Raw genomic sequence first — 26,674 nt, 5'->3', positions numbered from 1 at the left:
GTGGTCCCGTCTGTGTGTGTGTGTGTGATGGATCTAATGGGAGGCCTGCGTTGGGACCAGAATCACATTATATATTTTTACAACAGGCAACATAAATCCTGGTCTTTCAGCCAGACAGTCTGAATCCAGCTTTGCCTTTCCGTGTTGCTGAGTGACAGAGCATCCGCTTTGCAAGCCACAGTCCCAGGACAGTCCCCGGAATCTCCGAGTGGGGCTGGGGGGTCGTCCTGCCTGAAACAATAGGAGGCTAGATGGGCCAGCAGCCTGAGACCACATGAGGTGGATCCCTATTTTTGTGTATTAGAAGATTCAGAACAGACAAGAAAGTCCTTCTTCCCGCAGCTCTGAGTGAACCCGAGGAAATCGCTCCCACAAGAGGCAGCTCTTGGCTCTGGTTCTGCCTGCTGGTGGCCTTCCTCTGGGGGCATCTGGCTGGCCACGGGGAGACCAGGAGGCTGGACAAATGTAGGATGCTGGGGTGCAACTCCCTCCACGCTCTTCCCACCACAGCACAGTGCCCAGGGCCAGGACCCCTCCCATTCCCCTCCTCCCCCTTGACCCCCTATAACATCCATCCTGCCCCCCTCTGGGTTCCCCCTGACCTGTCAGAGCTCTGGCCCATGGGCACCAACAGAGGCAAAGGGCTTCTCTTGTGCCCATTGCAGCAGCAGTTCTTCCTGGCCAAGGAGAGGGATGGATGAAGGTGGGCGAGTGCTGAGTCTCCACAGCAAGCAAGGGAATTATTCATTTATTTATTTATTATATTTATATAATATCCCATAGCCAAAGCTCTCTGGGCGGTTTACAGTAACTAAAAACATTAAAACAAATATACAAATTTAAAAACACATAATTTAAAAACAATTTAAAACACAATTTGAAATCTTAAAACAATTTAAAATGACATGCTAAAATGCCTGGGAGAAAAGTCTTGACCTGGCGCCGAAAAGTTAACAGTGTTGGTGCCAGGCACACCTCGTCAATGGGATCATTCCATAATTTGGGGACCACCACTGAGAAGGCCCTCTCCCTTGGTGCCAGAAACCCAGCTTCCCTCGGAGGAGGCACCCAGAGGAGGGCCTTGGATGTTGAACATAGTGTACAGATGGGTTCGTATCAGGAGAGGTGTTCCATCAGGTATTGTGGTCCCAAGCTATGTAAGGCTTTATAGGTCAAAACCAGCACCTTGAATCGAGCTTGGAAACATACAAGCACCCAATGCAAGTGGGCCAGAATCAGTTTTATACGTTTGAACCGTCTGGTCCCTGTTACCAATCTGGCCGCTCCATTTTGCACAAGCTGCAGTTTCTGAAACGTCTTCAAAGGCAGCCCCATGAAGAGCGCATTGCAGTAATCTAACTTAGAGGTTACCAGAGCATGGACAACTGAAGCCAGGATATCCCTGTCCACATAGGGACATACCTGGGACACAACCAAAGTTGGTAGAAGGCACTCCATGCCACTGAGGCTACCTGGCCCCAACTGACACAGATGGTTCTAGGAGAACCTCCAAGCTACGAACCTGCTCCTTCAGGGTAAGTGCAACACCATCCAGGACAGGTTGGACACCCACCATCTGGAGGGAATAACCACCCACTAGCAGCATCTCACTCTTGTCTGGATTGACCCTCAGTTTATTAGCCCTCATCCAGTCCATTGTCACAACCAGGCACCGGTTCAGCACATTAACAGCCTCACCTGAAGAAGATGAAAAGGAGAAATAGAGCTGCGTGTCATCAGCATACTGATGGCAACACACTCCAAAGCTCCGGATGACCGCACCCAACGGTTTCATGTAGATGTTGAACAGCATGGGGGACAGAACTGACCCCTGAGGAACCCCATACTGGAGACTCCAGGGTGCCGAGCAATGTTCCCCAAGCACCACCTTCTGGAGCTGACCCGCCAAGTAGGAGCGGAACCACCGCCATGCAGTCCCTCCCACTCCCAACTCAGCCAGTCTTCCCAAAAAGATACCATGGTTGATGGTATCGAAAGCCACTGAGAGATCAAGGAGAACCAACAGAGTCACATTCCCCATCTCTCTCCCGACAGAGGTCATCATAAGAACATAAGAAAATAGGAACATAAGAAGAGCCTGCTGGATCAGGCCAGTGGCCCATCTAGTCCAGCATCCTGTTCTCACAGTGGCCAACCAGGTGCCTGGGGGAAGCCCGCAAGCAGGACCCGAGTGCAAGAACACTCTCCCCTCCTGAGGCTTCCGGCAACTGGTTTTCAGAAGCATGCTGCCTCTGACTAGGGTGGCACAGCACAGCCATCATGGCTAGTAGCCATTGATAGCCCTGTCCTCCATGAATTTGTCTAATCTTCTTTTAAAGCCATGCAAATTCCATAGTTTAACTATGCGCTGAGTAAAGAAGTACTTCCTTTTGTCTGTCCTGAATCTTCCAACATTCAGCTTCTTTGAATGTCCACGAGTTCTAGTATTATGAGAGAGGGAGAAGAACTTTTCTCTATCCACTTTCTCAATGCCATGCATAATTTTATACACTTCTATCATGTCTCCTCTGACCTGCCTTTTCTCTAAACTAAAAAGCCCCAAATGCTGCAACCTTTCCTCGTAAGGGAGTCGCTCCATCCCCTTGATCATTCTGGTTGCCCTCTTCTGAACCTTTTCCAACTCTATAATATCCTTTTTGAGATGAGGCGACCACAACTGTACACAGTATTCCAAATGCGGCCGCACCATAGATTTATACAACGGCATTATGATATCGGCTGTTTTATTTTCAATACCTTTCCTAATTATTGCTAGCATGGAATTTGCCTTTTTCACAGCTGCCACACGCTGGGTCGACATTTTCATCGTGCTGTGCACTACAACCCCGAGGTCTCTCTCCTGGTCGGTCACTGCCAGTTCAGACCCCATGAGCGTATATGTGAAATTCAGATTTTTTGCTCCAATATTTTTTGCTCCAATATGCATAATTTTACACTTGTTTATATTGAATTGCATTGGCCATTTTTCCACCCATTCAAACAGGGCGACCAAGGCTGTATCTCAATGTTCAGGATATAAATCATTCCAAAGTGGCTTTTAAGTAACTCCCAATGTTGCCCTATTAAAAAGCCCCCAGGACCAAGCCCCCAGGACAGGACAGCCGAGGGCAGAGCGATCCTCCCCTTCGAGGCCAAAGGATCTGTTGCAGAGTAGCGAAATTAGGTATTTGAACGTCTGAATGAGCTTTGAGTATTTGAATCTTTGCTAAAGATTGCACCATCCCTGCAAATTAGTCAGACACAGACTTTAAGCTTTAAAAATAAGGAATAACTACTTTATTTAACCATGGACTGCAAAAAAAAAAAGTCATTGGGTGTTAGAACAAATTCAACCAAAACTATCACTAGACGCTAAAATGATGAAACTGAGATTATCATACTTTGGACACATAATGAGAAGACATGATTCATTAGAAAAGATAATAATGCTGGGAAAAACAGGAGGGAGGAGAAAAAGAGGAGGACCAAACAAGAGATGGCTTGATTCCATAAAGGAAGCCACAGACCTGAACTTCCAAGATCTGAACAGGGTGGTCCATGACAGATGCTATTGGGGGTCACTGATTCTGAGGGTCAACATAAGTCGTAATCGACTTGAAGGAGCATAACAACGACAACAAGTTGTGAGTGGCTGGACAACCAGCCAGATGGGCCACTAATAAATCTAATAAATAAATAAAAACAAACTTTTCAAAGCATTGATAAATCTCTTCCCTTGTACAGATACTTTGATGCGCCTGAAGGTAGCCATTCTGACGAAAGGTCTTTCAACACTACAAGCATGTATAAGGTTTGTCCCCTGTATGCGTTCTGTGATGCAAAGTAAGGGTGCTACTGCGACTGAAGCTCTTTCCACACTCCAAGCATTGATAAGGTTTGTCCCCTGTGTGAGTTCTTTGATGCACTGTAAGGGCATTACTCCATCTGAAGCTTTTTCCACACTCGAAGCATTGATAAGGTTTGTCCCCTGTGTGAATTCTTTGATGCATCAGAAGGGCGCTACTGTGACTGAAGCTCTTTCCACACTCCAAGCATTTATAAGGTTTGTCTCCTGTGTGAGTTCTTTGATGCAAAGTAAGGTGGCAACGCTGACTGAAGCGCTTTCCACACTCCAAGCATTGATAAGGTTTGTCCCCTGTGTGACTTCTTTGATGCATCATAAGGGCGCTACTGTGACTGAAGCTCTTTCCACACTCCAAGCATTTATAAGGTTTGTCCCCTCTGTGATTTCTTTCATGTATACTAAGGGTGTATCTCTCACTGAAGCTTTTTCCACACTCCAAGCATCTATAAGGTTTCTCCCCTGTGTGAGTTCTTTGATGCGAAGTAAGCTGGCCACTCTGACAGAAGCTCTTTCCACACTCTAAGCATTTATATTGTTTGTCACCTGTGTGAATTCTTTTATGCACTGTAAGGGTGCTATTGTCACTGAAGCTCTTTCCACATTCCAAGCATTGATAAGGTTTGTCCCCTGTGTGAGTTCTGTGATGCAAAGTAAGGTGGCCACTCTGACAGAAGCTCTTTCCACACTCCAAGCATTTATAAGGTTTGTCCCCCGTGTGACTTCTTTGATGTACTGTAAGGGTTCTACTGTCACGGAAGCTCTTTCCACACTTGAAGCATTGATAAGGTTTGTCCCCTGTGTGAGATCTTTGATGCGAAGAAAGGTTGCTACTCTGACTAAAGCTCTTTCCACACTCCAAGCATTTATAAGGTTTGTCCCCTGTGTGAATTCTTTGATGCACCTTAAGGGCATTACTCCTTCTGAAGCTTTTTCTACACTCGAAGCATTGATAAGGTTTGTTCCCTGTGTGAATTCTTTCATGTATACTAAGTCTGTCACTCCGACTGAAGCACTTTCCACACTCGAAGCATTGATAAGGTTTGTCCCCTGTGTGAGTTCTTTCATGTATACTAAGTTTGTCACTCCGACTGAAGCACTTTCCACACTCCAAGCATTTATAAGGTTTTTCCCCTGTGTGAGATCTTTGATGCAAAGTAAGGTTGCTACTCTGACTAAAGCTCTTTCCACACTCCAAGCATTTATAAGGTTTGTCCCCTGTGTGAGATCTTTGATGCAAAGTAAGGTGGCCACTCTGACTGAAGCTCTTTCCACACTCCAAGCATATATGAGGTTTGTCGCCGGTGTGAGTTTGTCTCTCCTCTTGTCTCTTTGCTCCATCTTGACTCCTCAGTTTCTGCCCCTGCCCCTGCTCCTCAGCTTTTTCCAGTGATACTTCATATGGTTCATCCTCAGCCTTGACCCCCCAGATGTGTCCTGATGGAATGAAAGGGAAAGGAGATAAAATACTGTGGAGAAATCCTGTGAATATATTATGATTTGTACTTTGAAATAACTATTAAAGCTCAAGGCCTTGTACAGTAGGTGGTTGGTAACAGGTTGTGAAAAGAGATGCAGAGAGAGACAATTTTAACAAAACTCTGCTCTCCTGTTCCTCCATTTAAGGTGGACAGCCCAGTACTTATGTACAGCTGGAATTTACAAACCTAGGATGGATCCCATCTGACAGGAACATGGCCCTTTCCAATGCCCAGAGAGCAGCTCGCATCCCCTCCCTCCCTCCCTCCCTCCCTCCCTCAATGTTAGCCCCCTGTTACCTTCAACATGAGATACTGCTGGAAGATGAGACGCCCAGGACAGAAGGCACTCACCAAGCTACTGGGGAAGAACAAAGGACAAGTACGAGTAGCGCTGTGACTAATGACGCAGCTGGGTCAAAGCCAAAAGGAAGCCCAGAGGCTGATGCGCAAAGATGCGAAAGGAGAGTCCGGAGTTGTGCGACACACACAAGAGGAATACAGAATGTGAGAAGTATGAACCAGGGAAAGTTAGAAATTTTCAAGCAAGAAATAGAATGCATCAACATTACAATAGTTGGTGTGAGTGAATTAAAATAGACGCCCAGAGGACAGCTTGCATCCCCTTCCTCCCTCCAAATATGTTAGTCCCCTGTTACCTGCAACACGAGACAGATGCTGTCTAGCCCCCTTATCTTCAAAGGCATGGATCACTCCCCCCTTGTTGACACATAAACTCCATAAAAATGAAAGATGCATGTTCAGTCAAGCTCTTGTTTATTTTCTTTTGTCCGTATTGAACCTCTCGCCTTTGTTATGCCAATGTATCTCATGTAGCCCAGCTGAGGGTGATTGGCTTTAAGGAAACAATTGCTGTTCTCTTTTGCATATACTTCTATTTTCTTTTAAATAAACTACTCTTTTATAGATGGTGTGTATTGACTTGAAACTAATGATTCTAAATCTAGTCTGACCTCTGGAGGCTACTGATTACTGTTGATTAACAAGGGTTAACCCCTTTAGAACTCACAGGGCTCTCTGAGATCCTCTTCCTCAGAGAAAGGAATCAGGAAGAGAAGGGGTGGTGGCAGTACTACTGTAACATTACTCCTGGAGGAGGGTGAGTTTTGCCTGGGAAGCAGAGACCCAAAGGAGTTGGGACTGTTCTTGGAAGCAAAGAACCCCCCTTGGGGTACTGAGGGCAAGTGACCGTAGGGGGACAACTCTTTGAGAAGGAACTGAACAGGGTGGTTCATGACAGATGCCTCTGGAGGTCACTGATTCATAGGGTTGCCATAAGTCGTGATTGACTTGAAGGCACATAACAACTATCAACATAACCATCATCTCAATCTATGCTCCAATGGCAAACACAGAAGAAGAGGAAATTGAGATATTTTATGCAGAAGTACAGGAAGAAATTAAAGGGAAATTTAGACCAAGAGTAGGGATGTTGAATAATCAACAGGGGAACACACTGAGTGAATGAGATAAAATAAAAGGAAGATGGAAGCAGTACACTGAAGAACTCTATAAAAGAGATGCAAGGATGACAGATTCATTCACGGAGGAACCACATGATGAAGAACCAGAAAATTTACAATGTGAGGTGAAAGCTGCTCTTAAAATACTTGGAAGAAACAATCACCAGGAACAGATGGCATACCAACAGAGTTGCTACAAGCTAATGATACTGAATGTGTCCAAATTTTGATACACGTTTGTCAACAAATATGGAAAAGAAAACAATGGACCACAGACTGGAAGCATTCAATATACATCTCAACTCCAAAGACAGGGGATTCCAGGGAATGCAGTAATTTTGAAATTATTGCCTTAATATGCCATGCAAGTAAAGTAAAGACTCTTACCATATATGGAGCGAGAAGTGCCAGACGTCCAAGCTGGATTTAGAAAGGGAAGAGGCACAAGAGATCATATAGCAAACATACATTGGATAATGGAACAGACCAAGGAATTCAGAAGGAAATCACCCTGTGCTTTATAGATTACAGCAAAGCCTTAGATTGTGTAGATCATGAAAAACGATGGGATGCTTTAAAAGAAATGGGGGTGCCACAGCATCTAATTGTCCTGATGCGCAACCTATATTCTGCACAAGAGGCTCCCGTAAGAACAGAATATGGAGAAACCAATTGGTTCCCCATCAGAAAGGGTGTGAGACAGGGGTGTATCTTATCACCCTATTTATTTAATCTATATGCAGAACCTATCATATGGAAAGCAGGAACGGTCCAAGATGAAGGAGATGTTAAAATTGGAGGGAGAAATATCAGTAAATTAAGATATGCAGACGATACTATACTACTAGCAGAAACCAGTAATGATTTGAAATGAATGCTGATGAAAATTAAAGGGAAAAGCACAAAAGCAGGACTACAGCTGAACGTCAAAAAGACTAAAGTACTGACAACAGAAGATTTATAAAACTTTAAAGTTGGCAATGAGGACACTGAAGTTGTCAAGGTATTATTAATACCTTGGCACAGTTATTAACCAAAATGGAGACAATAGTCAAGAAATCAGAAGAAGTCTTGGACTGGGTAGGGTAGCTACGAGAATAGATCCCAAATGCAAAGATGCATCACGGAACACCAAAGTCAAGATCTTTCAGACCATGGTATTCCCGATCTCTATGTATGGATGTGAAAGTTGGACAATGAAAAGAAAAATCAACTCATTTGAAATGTGGTGTTGGAGTAGAGCTTTGCGGGTACCATGGACCGCAAAAAAGACAAATAATTGGGTGTTAGAACAATTTAAACCAGAACTATCACTAGAAGCTAAAAGGATGAAACTGAGCTTATAATACTTTTTGTGTGAGGGAGGGGAGCTCTCCCAGGACACCCTCCACCATCCCAGAAGCAAATTCCCCACTCAAGCAAATTGACTCTGGCAAAATATCCTGCTCTTCCAAGGCTGTGCCCGCTCATAACAGCCCTGCAGTGTAGTAGACAGCCACCACCCTTTATACTGTTTAACTACCCTGAGCCAAAGGGAAACTCGGAGCCCAGAAAACTTGCCAAGGATTACAGACAGCAAGAGCCAAACAGGAACTCCTTGCTCTGAAGCCTTTAAACAAAATACCCAATTCACACAGTAGTTGTGGTCAGCGGCCAAAGTACCGGTTCAGAGCCAACCCTCTCCTGAATGAACTCACACTGGTAAATAGAAATAATTAAAGAATGAAAGAGGTGCACAGTTACAGCAGCAAAATAGTTCCTTAATCTCAGCACTCAAAAGGGGCAAGGTAAAGCACAGTTGGTTCCAGAATCGTTCTCAAAGAGTGCTTATCAATGGTTCCTTTTCAAACTGGACAGAAGTAACAAGTGGGGTATCACAGGGCTCGGTCCTGGGTCCAGCACTCTTCAACCTTTTTATTAACGACTTGGATGAGGAGGTACAGAGCATGCTTATCCAATTTGCAGATGATACAAAATTGGGGGGCATAGCTAATACCACGGAAGACAGAAAGAAAATTCAAAGGACCTTAATAGGCTGGAGCATTGGGCTGAAAACAACAGAATGAAATTCAACAGGGATAAATGCAAAGTTCGACACTTAGGAAAAAGAAACCAAATGCACAGTTATAAGATGGGGAAGAGTTGACTCAGCAATACGACATGCGATAAGGATCTTGGAATTGTCATTGATCGCAAGCTGAATATGAGCCAAAAGTGTGATGTGGCTGCAAAAAAGGCAAATGCAATATTAGGCTGCATTAACAGAAGTATAGTTTCCAAGTTGCGTGAAGTATTAGTTCCCCTCTATTTATTTATTTATTTTTAAAACTTATATACCGCCCGACTAGCAATAGCTCTCTGGGTGTCAGGCCCAGGATGTGACTCAGGAACCAGACCAACGGCTGTAGTTAATTCGTGTTTTATTAGGGTAATGTCCAAACAAAGACTGCGTTTTCTCATGAAGCAATACAGGGATACAGGTCCTGCGGCATTGGGAGAAAGTTGACAGAGCAAGGGACTTCTTCCCGCCTGTTCTTTAAGAAGGGGCCAAACGGGCGCGCAATCTTTCGCTCCTCCTTAACTGCCCCTCAGGTACTGCCCGCCTTCCCCCCCTTCTCTCCTGTCTTTTCAGCTGTCTGCATGTGCGCGGTGAGGGGGGAAGCATCACCCCCTCCTCTTCTGAAGTTTCTGATTCCAGGATGGGGGATAGGGGAGGGGCTGATGGTAAACTGCCTCCCCGCTTTTCGGCTGTGAGCAGCCCTCCCTCTTTCCCCTCTTGCTCTGAGCCTGAAAGAGGGGGAGACGTGAGAATGTCCAGGGAGGGCTCAGGCTCCCCGTTGCTAAGCGACCTTATCACTGGCAGTTCCTCTGTTTCGTCTTCGCTCCAAAGGGGGGAAGTTCCTCCCCCTTCCCTCTGCCATCCATCCGAATACTCTTCTCCCAACTCTCCGGGATTCAGCTCCCCGGGATTGGGACCCCAGCTCTGCCTTCCGACACTGGGCGGTGAACATAGATACAATAAAATACAATATAATACAAAACAGCAAAGGCTAAAATCAAATTACAAACATTACAGTCATTAACAAAAAATTAAAATGCCTCGGAGTAGAGAAAGGTTTTAACCTGGCGCTGAAAGGATGATAGTGTCGGTGCCAGGCGAACCTCCTCGGGGAGACTATTCCATAGTTCAGGGGCCACCACTGAGAAGGCCCTTGATCTTGTCACTGCCCTCCGGGCCTCCCTATGAGTCGGGACCCGGAGGAGGGTCTTCGTAGCAGACCGTAGTGTACGAGCCGGTTCATAGCGGGAGAGGCGTTCCGACAGATATTGAGGTCCCGCGCCATATAAGGCTTTATAGGTTAATACCAACACTTTGAATTTGGCCCGGAAGCGTATTGGAAGCCAGTGCAAGCAGGCCAAAACAGGTGTTATATGGTCAGACCGCTTCGTTCTTGTTAGCAGTCTGGCCGCCCCATTTTGCACCAGCTGTAGCTTCCGAACCGTCTTCAGAGGTAGCCCTACGTAGAGCGCATTACAGTAATCCAAACGTGAGGTTACCAGAGGATGTACTACTGATGTAAGATCCTCCTTACTCAGGTAGGGACGTAGCTGGGCTACCAATCGAAGTTGGTAGAACGCATTCCGTGCCACCGAGGCTACATGAGCCTCAAGTGACAGGGAAGAGTCTAGAACGACTCCCAGACTACAAACCTGTTCCTTTAGGGGGAGTGTAACCCCATCCAGGACAGGATATGTATCCACCATCTGATTGGAAAAACCATCCACCAACAGCATCTCAGTCTTATCAGGATTGAGCCTCAGTTTGTTAGTTCTCATCCAGTCCATTGTCACGTCCAGACAACGGTTCATCACATTGACCGCCTCACCTGAGGAAGATGAAAAGGAGAAGTAGAGCTGCGTGTCATCAGCGTACTGGTGACAACGCACTCCAAAACTCCTGATGACCGCACCCAACGGCTTCATATAGATGTTAAAAAGCATGGGAGACAAAACCGAACCCTGCGGGACCCCACATTGGAGTACCCACGGTGTCGAGCAATGTTCCCCAAGCACTATCTTCTGGAGACGGCCTGCCAAGTAGGAGCGGAACCACTGCCACGCAGTGCCTCCAACTCCCAACTCCGCAAGCCTCTCCAGAAGGATACCATGGTCGATGGTATCAAAAGCCGCTGAGAGATCAAGGAGAATCAACAGAGTTACACTCCCTCTGTCTCTCTCCCGACATAGATCATCAAACAGGGCGACCAAGGCCGTCTCAGTGCCGAAACCGGGCCTGAAACCCGATTGAAATGGATCTAGATAATCGGTTTCATCCAATAGCGCCTGGAGCTGGTCAGCAACCACTTGTTCCAAGATCTTGCCGAGATATGGAACATTTGCCACTGGTCTGTAGCTGCTGAAATCCTCTGGGTCCAGGGAAGGCTTTTTCAGGAGTGGTCTCACTGCTGCCTCCTTCAGACAGCCAGGGACCACTCCCTCTCGCAAGGAGGCATTTATCACTTCCCTGGCCCAGCCAACTGTTCCCTCCTTGCCAGTTTTTATTAGCCAAGAGGGGCAAGGATCTAGTACCGAAGTGGTTGCACGTACCTGTCCAAGCACCTTGTCCACGTCCTCGAACTGAACCGACTGAAACTCATCCAACAAAACATGATAAGACTGTGCACCAGACACCTCACTAGGGTTATCTGCTATAAAATGAGAGTCTAGGTCCCGACGAATGCGTAAGATCTTATGCTGGAAGTGCTCAGCAAACTCATTGCAGCGGGCCACTGAAGTATCTACAGTGTCCTGAAGGCCTAGATGGAGTAGCCCTCAGACAACTCTAAAAAGCTCCGCTGGGCGGGAGAGAGATGCCTTAATAGTGGCGGCGAAATATTGTTTTTTCGCCGCCCTCACGGCTCCTATATACCGCTTGGTGAAAGCACAAACCAGCGTATAGTTGCATTCATGAGGAGTTCGTCTCCATCTCCGCTCAAGCCGCCTCCTATCTTGCTTCATTGCCCTCAACTCTAGAGTATACCAAGGAGCTGAATGAGTTCTGCAAAGGAGAGGGCGCGCAGGAGCGATCGTGTCGACAGCCCGGGCCATCTCCGCATTCCACAGATTAACCAGGGCTTCAACAGGAGCGCCGGTCCTATCAGCCGGAAAATCCCCCAGAGCCCTTTGAAAACCTTCAGGATTCATTAGTCTCTGGGGGCGGACCAATTTAATAGGTCCCCCACCCTTGCGGAGGGAAAAGGTCGCTGAAAGTCTAAACTTCAGCAAGCAGTGATCTGTCCATGACAAAGGGAGAGATGTAAAACTCCCCACATCCAGATCACTATCCCCATGTCCAGAAACAAAAATAAGGTTGAGTGTATGCCCCTAAGCACTGCTTAGGCTTCATCTGAATACTATGTCCAGTTCTGGTCTCCGCACTTTAAGAACGATGCAGACAAACTGGAACAGGTTCAGAGGAGGGCAACAAGGATGATCAGGGGACTGGAAACAAAGCCCTATGAGGAGAGACTGAAAGAATTGAGCATGTTTAGCCCGGAGAAGAGAAGACTGAGGGGAGATATGATAGCACTCTTCAAGTACTTGAAAGGTTGTCACACAGAGGAAGGCCGGGATCTCTTCTCGATCGTCCCAGAGTGCAGGACACAGAATAATGGGCTCAAGTTGCAGGAAGCTAGATTTTGACTGGACATCAGGAAAAACTTCCTAACTATTAGAGCCATACGACAATGGAACCAATGAACTAGAGAGGTAGTGGGCTCTCCAACACTGGAGGCATTCAAGAGACAACTGGACAGCCATTTATTGGGATTGATTTGATGTGGATTTCTGCATTGCGCAGGGGGGTGGACTTGATGGCCTTATAGGCCCCTTCCAACTCTACTATTCTAATACAGGTAGACAGTTGCACAGCCCCCCTCTCCTCAGACAGAGGAACAGTCAGGATAGTTGATGCAAAATGGAAACTCAGCAGGCAACATCAATTAGGCATGAAGGGATCCAGGAGATGAACGAAAGGTAAGGTTTGAGCCCCATACTTAGGGCAAACTGCCCAGCAACAGGCCGGATCCAATTAACCAATCAGGAAATTTCTTCATGGATTAAGGGCCCATCAATCACCAGCCAAATGGAACATCCTCCCTAAAGCCTCCCAGACTTTATAACCTTGCCCAGCTTCTACTGATAAGGGGGTGTTAGGGTGGGCCTCTGATTACCCAAAGCTGGGAAATAAAACTGACAACTCACAGCTCTAATACAGAAGCCAGATGTTAACCAGATGTTAAGATCCCACATTAAGAAATGAAACCCCACAATTCTTTTCTATGCAACCATCTTGAATTCAGGTTTCCATGACAATTTGGACACATAATGAGAAGACATCACTCACTAGAAAAGACAATCATGCTGGGAAAAACAGAAGGGAGTAGAAAAAGAGGAAGGCCAAACAAGAGATGGATTGATTCCATAAAGGAAGCCACAGACGTGAACTTGCAAGATCTGAACAGGGTGGTTCATGACAGATGCTCTTGGAGGTCGCTGATTCTGAGGGTCAACATAAGTTGAGAGGAACCCAGCAGAACCTACCCCTGTTGCTGCTGTGGCCTCCTGCACAACTGGATCTGCAGGCTTCCTTGGGTTTCAATTGCTACTCCCTGCAAGGCCCGGGTGCCAGCTTAAGCCAGTTGGGGCTCTCAAGGGAGAAGACAACTGCCAGAGGGTGGGGAAGAGAGCTTCCCCTCATAAGAGCCATGTCTAGCCAAGGCTCCCCCCCTCTGAGTCTGGCTTCTTTTAACCTGTGCCAGGGTAGGAGTATTCAGAGGCCTGCCATGGAGGTAATATTGGGCAGGGTATCAAAGGTGCTCTGGACTTTGAAGATGCACAAATACAGGGCGAATGGGAGTAGTCAGGGGCCTGCCATTATTGGGCAGGGGACGTACGGTGGGAGGCAGATTGGCTGTGCCAGGGGAAGGGATATAAGACACGAGTTCATGCTTACATCCCTTCCGGTCCCCCTTCCAACCCTCGGGACACTGGTAGCTATGCTGGGAACTCCCTGGATCTTACTGTCCTGCTGATGAAGGCAAAGTCAGTGACTAAGGAAACCACTTTCATTCAGGACTTAATCCTGGATGAATGTGCCGACCTTGCTTGCATTACCGAAACCTGCCTAAATGACCAAGGTGGAGTAGGTCTCTCCCAGCTCTGCCCACCAGGTTTTGTGGCACTCCAGCAGTCTAGATCCAGGGGATGGGGAGGTGGGGTCGTAATTGCCTGCAGGGAATCTATCTCCCCCGCCAGGTACCCTGTCCCTGACACCTCCAGCTGTGAGTGTGTGTGCCTGGCGTTGGGTCAGGGAGACAAGAGTGGGGATTTTGTTGGAGTACCGGCCACCCCACTGCCCAGAAGTCTCCCTTGTGGAGCTGGTGTCCGCATCGGTGTTGCGGTTCCCCAAGTTGATGGTCCTGGGTGACTTCAACATACATGCTGAGGTTAGACTCACAGGTGCAGCTCAGGGCTTCATGGCTGCCATGACAACCATGGGGCTGTCTCTAATATTGTTTTTTAAAATGTTTTTAATGCTGATTTGTTAATGTATTTTAAGATCTGTTTTTATGATGTTTTAAAGTGTTTTAGTGCTTTGTTTGCCGCCCTGGGCTCCTGCTGGGAGGAAAGGTGGGATTCAAATTAAATAAATAAATAAATCATCTGGACCAATGGCTGTGGCATGACACACAATTGGTCATGTGTTCTGTTCGGGACAGGAAGAAGGTGATCTCAGGCTGGAGGAGTTCTTAGTGACTCCATTGTCATGGACAAATCACCACCTGACAAGGTTTAGACTTTGTCCCCTGGTAACGTTCGCAGGGGTGAAAGCTGATTAAGAGGGTCTGCCCCCGGAGACTCATGGATCCAGAACGTTTCTGGAATGTTCTGGGGATATTCCCAGCATGCTTGGCGACACTGCTGAAGCCCTGGTCAATCTCCGGAAAACCCAGCCCACATAGACAGGTATTGATTATTATTTACCACCATGCTGCCTGGTAGTCTGTCTAGCTAGCCTAAATACTCATATAATAGCAGCAAACATGGAGAGGCTTCGAAGTACTGAATTAACATAGGAGGAAGAGCAAGAAATCCGAGATAAACCCGAGCTCTCCTCCCCTGCCACTTAAGGGTGTTGAAATGTGAAAGAGAATAAGGAGGGGGGAATAATCTACACTGACTGCCAAACGGCTACACCAGGAAGCCTGGCATTGTTGCACTTTTTGTACTTTACGTACCTTTCCTGCCTTCCCCCCCATGAAGGCAGCCGTGACGCTCTTCCCCTTTGAATTTGTGGCAACAGAGAGCAGAGAAAAGAACGTCAAGGGTGACATCATAAACAGTGTACTAGGAGGAAGAAGAGTACGGAGAGGAGACCATTCTGCTGGAGGTTCTGCTGTGAATAGCTGCTTACAGATAGAGCGCGCAGCTTGGCCAGCTCAACTGCAGGTGATCTCTTGAATTAGGCAAAATAAAAGGATAAGGTCGCTTAAAAGCCTGTCCTTAAAGGTAATAGCTACACAGATACCCCTCCTACAAAGGTGGGATTTGGTCTGAACTTTTCCTCACCCCTTCTGACAAGTAGCTTGGAAAAGGGGGTTTAAGAGCTTTGGTATTAATGTATTTTATTGTATTTGTGTCATTTTATTGATTTCAGTTATTGAAAACAGAGTTGTTTGACCATAGTTTTACTCACTGAAGACTAGATTGGTCTCCAGTTTTAATACGGTTACTACACGTGCTCAGTATCGCATTGCCACATTTAATAGTTCACCATCTAACTTAGTTCAAAAATCAATTTTAGACTACTGTGAGCAAAAATAAGGTAAAGGAAATGAGTCAAGAGCAAAAGAGCAGTGGATGGACCAAGAAATCCCAGGATTGCCGTCTACGGAGAGCTTGGGCTTCCTAGATAGTGTCTGTGTCACAACTGGGGCAGGAGAGAACACAGCCCATAGACTAAACTCAGACATGCACTCCTTTAGTGAAGGCCCAACAAATTGGTCTATTGACCCAGACCTGAGAGAAGGCAATGCCTCATCACCTAGGCAAATCCAGTATTCTGCATATAAAGAAATATGAAACATTCTCAAGAAAAGCATAGGTAAGCCCGATTTAGGAGAAACAGGAAGAAGCTCCCTCTTTGTGGGGGCTTTTACGAGATCAATGCTTTTTATCTAAGCAGACTGCAGAAAGAATGTTTTACAAAATGGATAAGTTGCAGCAAGAAGTATCTGGTTTGAAAGCCACTATTGGAACATTAGTTGGTCTCGTAGACTTGGGAATCCTGACTATAGCTTCTCAGACAACTAAACAACGTATTTGAAGATCGGAAAATGAACTCAGAAATTTTCCCTCATGCCCGCAGTAACAAGCAAGCACTTAGTACCGATAATGCTTCTTTCATTTTAAACCTTACACCTTCTGATCCAAGGCTGTTAATAGTAGATACTCAGACAAGGCCTCTTCTCCAATACAAGAGAAACATAAGAGCATTTCGCCTAGTGTCATCACACAAAGCCTTAAAATGTTATCCGCAGAAGAAGGTTTGGATACGATACATCGACTGTCCACCTGCCTGGTACAGCGATAGTCCGGGGGGAACTGTGGAGTATGGAGGGTTATCAAATCTCCCCAAAAACAAAGAAAATAGAGGAAAAAAGAGCAATTTCAATCCCTATTTTTAAAAAAGGAGCTTATCCAGGGAGAGACCTTCGGATGAACTCCAAGTGGTCATTCATAATTGGCCAGTGAGAAAACTAGGAGGAGGAATAAGTTCCAAGATTGAACTCTTAACTGAAATTCAATCCACATTGGGGGTAGCCTTGGACCTAAGAAAAGGAGTTTTCTGCAAATGCCTGTCCTCTCATGGACAGAGAGGCAGCATTGAACTAACATGCCAGGATCCAGAGCTACAATGTAAATTTTGGTCTATTATATAGGTTTTCCAATAGAGGGTTACTATTCGAGTTGAAAAGACTAGAAAAAAAGTCCTATCAAGGGCATAGCAACTCTCTTTCTCTTTCTTCTCCCCCCTGCCCCAATTTTCTTCTGCAGTGCATGAACAACTAACTGGCCCTTTGCCAGGCAGGCCAATACATTATCTTAAATGCTCAGAGTTTCCCTACTGGTGGCAAAATTGCAGAGGAGTCCACGAAGTAGCTGGCGAAACAATCATCCACTTTTATTGTCCCAGAAATTGTTCTTGGGGTGGTTTTTTAATGTGTTGCTGTGACTGCTCCCTATTGAATTTCATTTATATTCTCATCTCCGATACACTAATTGTACCTGCATCTGTAATGTTCTTTATCTTATCTTGCTCTATACCACGTGTTGCCAGTGTGGAACCCAGAGGCACACATGTGCCCACAGAGGCCTTTCATGGTGCCCACATGATCTCGTTTCCTCCAGCCCCTCCCCTACTAAAATTAGACTTGAAAGAAGCCTTTTAGGGAGGATGCATGTGTTGACCCTTACGCAATACTACCTCTGGTTGTTTTTCATCAAGTCTGAAAGCTTGGAGCAAGGAAGAGTTTTTGTTATGTCTTTGTAGGAACCTGCAGGCCCGTCAAGGTCAACTGGTTCCTAGGCAACAGCAGATAAGGGCTGAAGTGAGAGCAGCCAGTTTCTCTGTGTTTTTGTGGGGGGTTTTGTTCTTGAAGCAGAAACAGCTTTTTGTGTGAGCTCTTGCTATGAGGGAAAAACTTGTAAAAGCTTACATGCCTTAATGTCCTGAGTAAATGGACTCTTAACACTATGTCGTGTTCTTGGATTCCTTGATCACTTAAACTCTACTGAAAGCGCTTACAACATAAATACCGCACACACCAACAGCATGCACAGTTGCTCCGCTTGAGCAGTGACCATTGCAGTTCCTTCGGTATGCAAAAGTGCCAACAGACCATAAGAACATAAGAAGAGCCTGCTGGATCAGGCCAGTGGCCCATCTAGCCCAGCATCCTGTTCTCACAGTGGCCAACCAGGTCCCTGGGGGAAGCCCGCAAGCAGGACCCGAGTGCAAGAACACTCTCCCCGAGGCTTCTGGCAACTGGTCTTCAGAAGCATCATGCATCTGACTAGGGTGGCACAGCACAGCCATCATGGCTAGTAGCCATTGATAGCCCTGTCCTCCATGAATTGGTCTAATCTTCTTTTAAAGCCATCCAAGCTGGTGGCCATTACTGTGTCTTGTGGGAGCAAATTCCATAGTTTGACTATGCACTGAGTAAAGAAGCACTTCCTTTTGTCTGTCCTGAATCTTCCAACATTCAGCTTCTTTGAATGTCCACGAGTTCTTGTATTATGAGAGAGGGAGAAGAACTTTGCTCTATCCACTTTCTCAATGCCATGCATAATTTTATACACTTCTATCATGTCTCCTCTGACCCGCCTTTTCTCTAAACTAAAAAGCCCCAAATGCTGCAACCTTTCCTCATAAGGGAGTCTCTCCATCCCCTTGATCATTCTGGTTGCCCTCTTCTGAACCTTTTCCAACTCTATAATATCCTTTTTGAGATGAGGCAACCACAACTGCACACAGTATTCCAAATGCGGCCGCACCATACATTTATACAACGGCATTATGATCTCAGCTGTTTTATTTTCAATACCTTTCCTAATTATCCCTAGCATGGAATTTGCCTTTTTCACAGCTGCCGCACACTGGGTCGACATTTTCATCGTGCTGTCCACTACAACCCTGAGGTCCCTCTCCTGGTCGGTCAACGCCAGTTCAGACCCCATGAGCGTATATGTGAAATTAAGATTTTTTGCTCCAATATGCATAATTTTACACTTGTTTATATTGAATTGCATTTGCCATTTTTCCGCCCATTCATGCAGTTTGGAGAGGTCTTTTTGGAGCTCTTCGCAATCCCTTTTTGTTTTAACAACCCTGAACAATTTAGTATCATCAGCAAACTTGGCCACTTCACTGCTCACTCTTAATTCTAGGTTATTAATGAACAAGTTGAAAAGTACAGGTCCCAAGACGGATCCTTGAGGGACTCTACTTTCTACAGCCCTCCATTGGAAGAACTGTCCGTTTATTCCTACTCTATTTTCTGCTTCTTAACCAATCCCTTATCCACAAGAGGACCTCTCCTCTTATTCCATGACTGCTAAGCTTCCTCAGAAGTCTTTGGTGAGGTACCTTGTCAAACGCTTTTTGAAAGTCTAAGTACACTATGTCCACTGGATCACCTCTATCTATATGCTTGTTGACACTCTCAAAGAATTCTAATAGGTTACTGAGACAGGACTTTCCCTTGCAGAAGCCATTCTGGCTCTGCTTCAGCAAGGCTTGTTCTTCTATGTGCTTGGTTAATCTAGCTTTAATAATACTTTCTACCAGTTTTCCAGGGACAGAAGTTAAGCTAACTGGCCTGTAATTTCCGGGAAACCCCCGGATCCCTTTTTGAAGATTGGCATAACATTTGCCACTTTCCAGTCCTCAGGCACGGAGGAGGACCTGAGGGACAAGTTACATATTTTAGCTAGCAGATCAGCAATTTCACATTTGAGTTTTTTGAGAACTCTCGGGTAGATGTCATCTGGGCCCGGTGATTTGTCAGTTTTTATATTGTCCATTAAGCCTAAACTTCATCTCTCATTACCACTATTTGCCTCAGTTCCTCAGAATCCCTTCCTGCAAATGTTAGTTCAGGTTCAGGGATCTGCCCTATATATTCCACTGTGAAGACAGATGCAAAGAATTCATTTAGCTTCTCTGCAATCTCCTTATCGTTCTTTAGTACACCTTTGATTTCCTTATCATCCAAGGGTCCAATCACCTCCCTAGATGGTCTCCTGATTTGAAGGTATTTATAGAATTTTTTGTTGTTGGTTTTTATGTTCTTAGCAATGTGCTCCTGAAATTCTTTTTTAGCATCCCTTATTGTCTTTTTCTTAATAATAATAATAATAATAATAATAATAATAATAATAATAATAATAATAATAACAATAATAATAAAAAAACTTTATTTCTAAACCACCCTTTCTCCAATAGGACTCAGAGTGGCTTACAACTAAAAACAACACCATTAAAACAGAGAGTATATTATTAAAAAAGAATTAAAATATGAGAAAAATTAAAACCATAAAATATAGGTTAAAAACAGCGGACAATTTAAAATAATAAAATCATATAATGTAATCACCAAACCTATGACACTTAATCCTGGTCGTTCTCTATCCCAAATGCCTGTTGAAATAAAACAGTCTTTACTTGTCGCCAGAAAGACGGCAAGGAGGGAGCTGATTGCACCTCACTCGGAAGGGAGTTCCACAGACTAGGGGCGGCCAACGAACAGGCCCTATCTCGTGTCCGTGTCATATGTGTTTGCGAAGGTGTGGGGAACACAAGAAGGGCCTCACCTGAAGATCTCAAATCCCGGACAGGTTCATGTAGGGAGAAACGATCTGTCAAATAGTCTGGACCTGAGCCGTATAGGGCTTTGTAGGTCAAAACCAGCACTTTGAATTGTGACTGGAAACAAATTGGCAGCCAGTGGAGCTGTTGTAACAGGGGAGTTGTATGGTCCCTGTAACCAGCCCCAGTTAGAATCATAGAATCATAGAGTTGGAAGGGGCCTTGTAGGCCATCGAGTCCAACCCCCTGCTCACAGCACGAAATCCACAGCTAGAGCATCTGCCGCAGATAGCTGTCCAGCCTCTGCTTGAAGACATCCATCAAAGGGGATCCCACCACCTCCCTAGGCAGTCGGTTCCATTGCCGAACTGCCCTTACTGTCAAGAAGTTCCTTCTAATGTCCAGTCTGAATCTACGCTCCTGCAACTTAAAACCATTAGACCTAGTCCCACCCTCTGGGGCAGCAGAGAACAAATCTGTACCCTCCTCTATGTGACAGCCCTTCAGGTACTTAAAGAGTGCAATCATGTCGCCCCTCAGCCTTCTCTTCACCAGACTGAACATGCCAAGTTCCTTCAACCTTTCCTCATAAGACTTGTTCTCCATACCGGCTATCATCCTCGTCGCCCTCTTCTGAACCCGCTCTAACTTGTCTATATCTTTCTTAAAATGAGGCGCCCAGAACTGAACACAGTGTTCCAGATGAGGCCTGACTAATGCAGAATATAGTGGGACTATTACTTCCCTCGACCTGGAAACTATAGCTCTGTTTATGCAGCCCAAAACCGCGTTTACCTTTTTTGCCGCAGCATCACACTGCTGGGTCATGTCCAACCTGCGATCCACTACAATTCCAAGGTCCTTCTCACACGCACTACTGCTAAGACGGGTATTTCCCATCCTGTACCCATGCATTTTGTTTTTGTGGCCTAAATGCAGAATCTTGCATTTCTCTTTATTGAATTTCATTTTATTACTTTCAGCCCAATTTCTTAGTCTATCCAGGTCCCTTTGGATTTTATTCCTGTCTTCCATTGTGTTAGCTATCCCTCCCAGTTTCGTATCATCCGCAAACTTCATAAGGCTTCCCTCCACCCCATCATCTAAGTCATTGATAAAAATGTTGAAGAGTATCGGCCCCAGGACAGAACCTTGTGGCACTCCACTCGAAACCTCCTTCCAGTCCGAAGCACAGCCACCAACGACCACTCTTTGAGTACGGTTTTCCAACCAGTTGTGAATCCACCTCACAGTATTTCCATGTAGTCCGCATTTGACTAGTTTGCTAATCAAAAGGTCGTGGGGGACTTTGTCAAACGCCTTGCTTAAATCTAGATAGATGACATCTACAGCATTTCCACCATCTACTAAGCTAGTGACCCAATCAAAAAAAGATGAGATTAGTTTGACAGGATTTTTTCTTGACAAACCCATGCTGGCTCCTACTAATCACAGCATTGTCATCTAGATAGTTGCCAATGGACTCTTTTATTATCCGTTCTAATATCTTTCCCGGTATTGAAGTCAGACTGACCGGCCTGTAATTCCCCGGATCTTCTTTTTTACCCTTTTTAAAGAGTGGGATGACGTTTGCCCGTCTCCTATCCTCCGGCACCTCTCCCGTTCTCCAGGATTTCTCAAAGATGATGGCAAGAGGTTCCGAGAGTACATCCGCAAGTTCCTTCAATACTCTGGGATGCAGTTCATCAGGCCCTGGAGATTTGAACTCATTTAGGTTAACTTGGTATTTCCTGACTAGCTCCATATCAATGTTGTACTGCAATCCCGACCACTTACTGAGATTGCTACTGATGCAAGGTTGCACACTGTTCCCTTTTTGGGAGAAAACGGAGGTAAAATAGGTGTTGAGCAGTTCTACTTTTTCCTCGGTATCTGTCAACATTTGGTTGACCATTGAACCGCACTGTCACTGAGTCTGTTTTCCATCAAGTCTGCAAAACTGTAACTAGGGGGAGTTATGTCTTAGCCCAGTCTGGGAACGGACTGCCAAGGCCGCTGCTATGGTAACCATCTGATAGACTGGGAAAGTTCTAACAGAGTCTGTAAGTTGTGTCTTCTGAATATTGCCTCTGAACTGTGAGGCTGGTCTTCTGTGTAATGTCTTTGAACTGAGAACTTCTCTCCTGAGGGGGGGATCCTAAAGCCTTAAGCCATAATGTCTTAATAAAGACTCTTAACATGCTCTAATGCTCTGAAGAAGTTTCTTGCTCAACTTAACTCCAACGTAATGTATGCTGTTTCACGAAACAACGCACACACGCCAACAGGGGTTATGGGCCCAGATCCACAGCACATTACACGGGAGTAAGTTGCTGGTCTGAACGGCAGACGGAGTTCCAGAGGGCAGCTTGATTGATTGTACCAGACAGAGGTGAGCAGGATGGCTACCATAAACATGTCTGGGGGAGGCTTGCCGATGGAACGACTTAATGAAAAGAATTATGGCAGCTGGAAGCCGAGGATGCGGGCTTTGCTGATAACAGAGGATTTATGGGACACAATAGATGGACCCACTCCGGCGGTACCAACCGCGGCCTGGAAGCGTCCAGACCAGAGGGCGCAGGCGTTTATAATCTTGGCTCTATCGGATTCTCAACTGATGTGTGTGAGAGATGAGCCGTCGGCTAAACAGATGTGGGACGCGTTGCAGGATTTGTCCCAGGAATGGCAGCGGAGGCAGGAGGCGCAGAGAGCCGAGCTGATGGAAGCTGTCAGAAGCAAGGAGGAGAAAAATGCCAAACCGGAGGAGGCAGCCGAAAGCAGACAGGAAAACAAGCGGGAGCAGCAGCGGCTGAAGTCTTGTTATGGCTGTGGGGCTTGTGGGCATCTCCATAAAGACTGTGCAATCAAGCGAAACTCCAGGGACGGAGGCTTGAAGCAGGGCAGTGTGAACTTTGTTTGTAAACAGAAGTCTAAAGACTTGGAACAAATTAACTTTATTCTTGACAGCGGAGCAAGCCATATATTAATTAAAGACAGACATTTGTTTTACGTTTCAGAAGAAGTGAAAGACTTTGTTTTACTTGCTGATGGATCGTGTAAGAACATGGAAGCTCGAGGACTGGTGAGATTTAATAAACTTGGGATAATGTCAGAATGCTTGTTTGTTCCGGAATTGGCTCATAACATACTGTCAGTCAGAAAACTGGTGAGTTGTGATTTTTCTGTATTGTTCCACAAAGACCAATGTTATGTAATGAGGGGAGATCAAGTGTGTTTGCAGGGAAGCCTTAATGATTCACAGTTTGAAATGTCCACGGGTGTGAAGTGTGCTGATGCCTTGAGTTTAATGGGGCGGAAAGGGAATGACGGTCAGGGCTGTAAACAGACAGCCGTAAAAGGCATGCCGTCGGTATTCACTGCCCAGATGGAGGAGGTTCACAGAGAACTAGAAGAGCCATCATCATTTCAAGCAATCAGGCTGATGCCTGAGGCAGAGCAGCACAAATGGCAGCAGGCCATGCAGGAAGAATTACAAGCCATGCAAAAGAATGGCACGTGGACATTAGTAAAGTTACCTATGGGGAAAAAGGCCATAGGTTGCAGATGGGTGTTTAAGAAAAAGAAAGCCAGTTCCGGGGAGGTACAGAGGTACAGGGCACGTTTGGTTGCCAAGGTATTCACCCAGCAGCATGGGACAGATTATGATGCTGTTTTCGCCCCGGTTGTGAAACATGAGTCCATTCGTGTGCTGCTGAAGCTGGCAGCGATGCAGAACATGAGTGTAAATCACTACGATATAGGGACGGCATTCCTACATGGTGATTTAAGAGAGGAGATATATATGGAACTGCCTCCGGGTTCTGTGTCAAAGGAAGGGTTTGTGTGTAAACTGCATAAATCAATATATGGACTGCGGCAAAGTGCACGCTGCTGGAATGAGAAATTGGACAGAGTGTTGCATGGAATGGGATTCCAAAGATGCAAGGCAGATCCATGTGTGTATATAAAGAGACAGGGGATGAAAACCACGTTCTGTGCAGTCTATGTTGATGACATCATGTATTTTTATCATGAGCAGCAAGAGGAACAAGAATTTAATGAGCAACTAGGCAGGCAGGTGGACACAAAGAATTTGGGGCCTGTCACACACTATTTAGGCACGGATATTGTGCGTGCAGAAGACGGAAGCATAACATTGAGTCAGGAAAGTAAAATAAATCAGATCATAGAAGAATGCAACATGACAGAATGCAATGTTGTGAAGACTCCAATGGTTGTGGCTTTCCAACAGAATGTGCAGGAGATGCCTTGTACAGAACCTGAGAAGTACAGGCGCATAATAGGGAAATTGCAATATTTGGTGAAGGTGTCTCGCCCAGACATATGTAATGCAGTCAGCATTTTAAGCCGGAAGGTAGAGCATCCTTCAGAGGCTGACTGGCAAGGGATTAAAATGATAGTGCGTTATCTGAAAGGCACGAAGACAAAGAGTCTGGTTTTGTCAGGAACAAAGACAGGAGGTCTTGAATGTTTTGTGGATGCAGATCATGCAGGGGAACTGAGCAGTCGTAAGTCAACCTCTGGCATAGTTGTGATGTGGCACGGGTCATGCATTGACTGGAGCAGCAAGAAACAAAATGTGGTTGCAACATCAAGTGCAGAAGCAGAGTATGTGGCCCTATCACAGGCCTGTAATGAGCTACAATGGTTCGCAATGCTCATGCAGGAGATAGGCATTGATATGCAATTTCCGATTACTGTATATGAAGACAATCAGACCTGCATCAAGATAGCCACATCAGAAGCTCTTACCAAGAGAACAAAACATATTAGTGTCAGATACTTTCACGTAAGGGATTGTGTGCAGCAGGGGTTCGTTAACCTGACATTTTGTGACACTAACAACATGGTGGCTGACATAATGACCAAGCCTTTGTGTGAGGAGAAATTTGGCAAACTGGTGACAAGGCTTGGAATGAGCCAAAGTTTGATTGAATAAAGTTCTAGCTAAATGTACAGAGATGTTCTGAACTGTACTAAAATGTATTGCAAGATGTATTGGAGAAATGTTATTGTTGTAATGTACTACAGACATGATGGGAAAATGGGGGGATTGTTGACCATTGAACCGCACTGTCACTGAGTCTGTTTTCCATCAAGTCTGCAAAACTGTAACTAGGGGGAGTTATGTCTTAGCCCAGTCTGGGAACGGACTGCCAAGGCCGTTGCTATGGTAACCATCTGATAGACTGGGAAAGTTCTAACAGAGTCTGTAAGTTGTGTCTTCTGAATATTGCCTCTGAACTGTGAGGCTGGTCTTCTGTGTAATGTCTTTGAACTGAGAACTTCTCTCCTGAGGGGGGATCCTAAAGCCTTAAGCCATAATGTCTTAATAAAGACTCTTAACATGCTCTAATGCTCTGAAGAAGTTTCTTGCTCAACTTAACTCCAACGTAATGTATGCTGTTTCACGAAACAACGCACACACGTCAACACATTTTGCCATCCTCATCGAGCAGCAGTCCCACCGTTTCCTTGGTCTTTCTCTTGCTTCGAACATACCTGAAAAACCCCTTTTTGTTGTTCCTCGCTTCCCTCCCCAGCCTCAGCTCATTCTGGGTGTTAGCTTTCCTTACGCTATTCCTGCAAGCCCGAGCCGCTCGTCGGTATTCTTCCTTGGTACTCTTCCTTCCATTCTTTATACATGCTCTTTTTTACTTTTACCTCCTCCACCAGTCTTCCGTGTAGCCACATTGGCTTTTTCCGATGTCTTCCATTTTTCTTCCTCTTTGGAATTGTTTGCAAATGCGCTTTTTGTAATACCTTCTTCATGAACTCCCACGCTTCTTGGGCTCCTTTTTTCTTTAGTCTATCTAGCCATGGGATCATACCCATCATTTCCTTGAGCTTGCTAAAATTGGCTTTCCTGAAACCCAAGGTCCATGTTTGACTATATTCTTCTTTGGCTTTCCCCAGAATCCCAAATTCCAGCATTACGTGGTCACTTTCCCCCAAGGTACCGACGGCTTTAATTCCCGTGACCAATTCATCCGTGTTAGTTAAGATCAGGTCCAGGATTGCCGATCCCCTTGTTCCTTCTTCTACTTTTTGAAAGAGGAAATTATCAGCAAGGCCCATCAGGAATTTGTTGGAGGCTTTGTGCTTCGCAGAGTTTGTCTCCCAGCTTAGCACTCTGGCTGCAGCTCTTTGTACCAATTTAAGTTTCCGAACAGTCTTCAAAGGCAGCCCCATGTAGAGCGCATTACAGTAGTCTAAGCGGGATGTAACCAAGGCATGCATCACCCTAGTCAGATCAGGAAGCTCCAAGAACGGGCACAGCTGGCACACCAGTTTTAATTGGGCAAATGCGCTCCTGGATACAGCAGCAATCTTGCATTTCTTTTGCCAGAGTTTGTGTTCTTTTTTATTCAGACAAGACTTCCATTTTCTG

The 26,674-nt window shown here is 45.6% G+C and overlaps 1 protein-coding gene across 3 annotated transcripts in view; it reads right to left on the bottom strand.

Annotated features, from left to right (window-relative positions):
* Positions 1-3,303: 3,303 nt before the first annotated feature.
* The window catches only part of LOC133381828 (zinc finger protein 883-like), a 42,633-nt gene continuing 19,262 nt past the window's right edge, over positions 3,304-26,674 (bottom strand). For 2 of the 3 annotated variants that reach the window (XM_061621331.1, XM_061621330.1), the window contains exons 6-7: positions 21,826-21,972; positions 3,304-5,299 (exon numbers count right to left, since the gene is read on the bottom strand). In XM_061621331.1, the coding sequence (XP_061477315.1) occupies positions 3,795-5,299; positions 21,826-21,972 (1,652 nt within the window). In that variant the 3' untranslated portion in view covers positions 3,304-3,794. The remainder of the gene's footprint in view (positions 5,300-21,825; positions 21,973-26,674) is intronic. The other variant, XM_061621332.1, reaches the window with a different exon arrangement.

Source organism: Rhineura floridana, chromosome 3 (genome assembly GCF_030035675.1).
Source record: "Rhineura floridana isolate rRhiFlo1 chromosome 3, rRhiFlo1.hap2, whole genome shotgun sequence".
NCBI classification, from domain to species: domain Eukaryota; kingdom Metazoa; phylum Chordata; class Lepidosauria; order Squamata; family Rhineuridae; genus Rhineura; species Rhineura floridana.
This window is presented reverse-complemented; position numbering and strand designations above follow the sequence as displayed.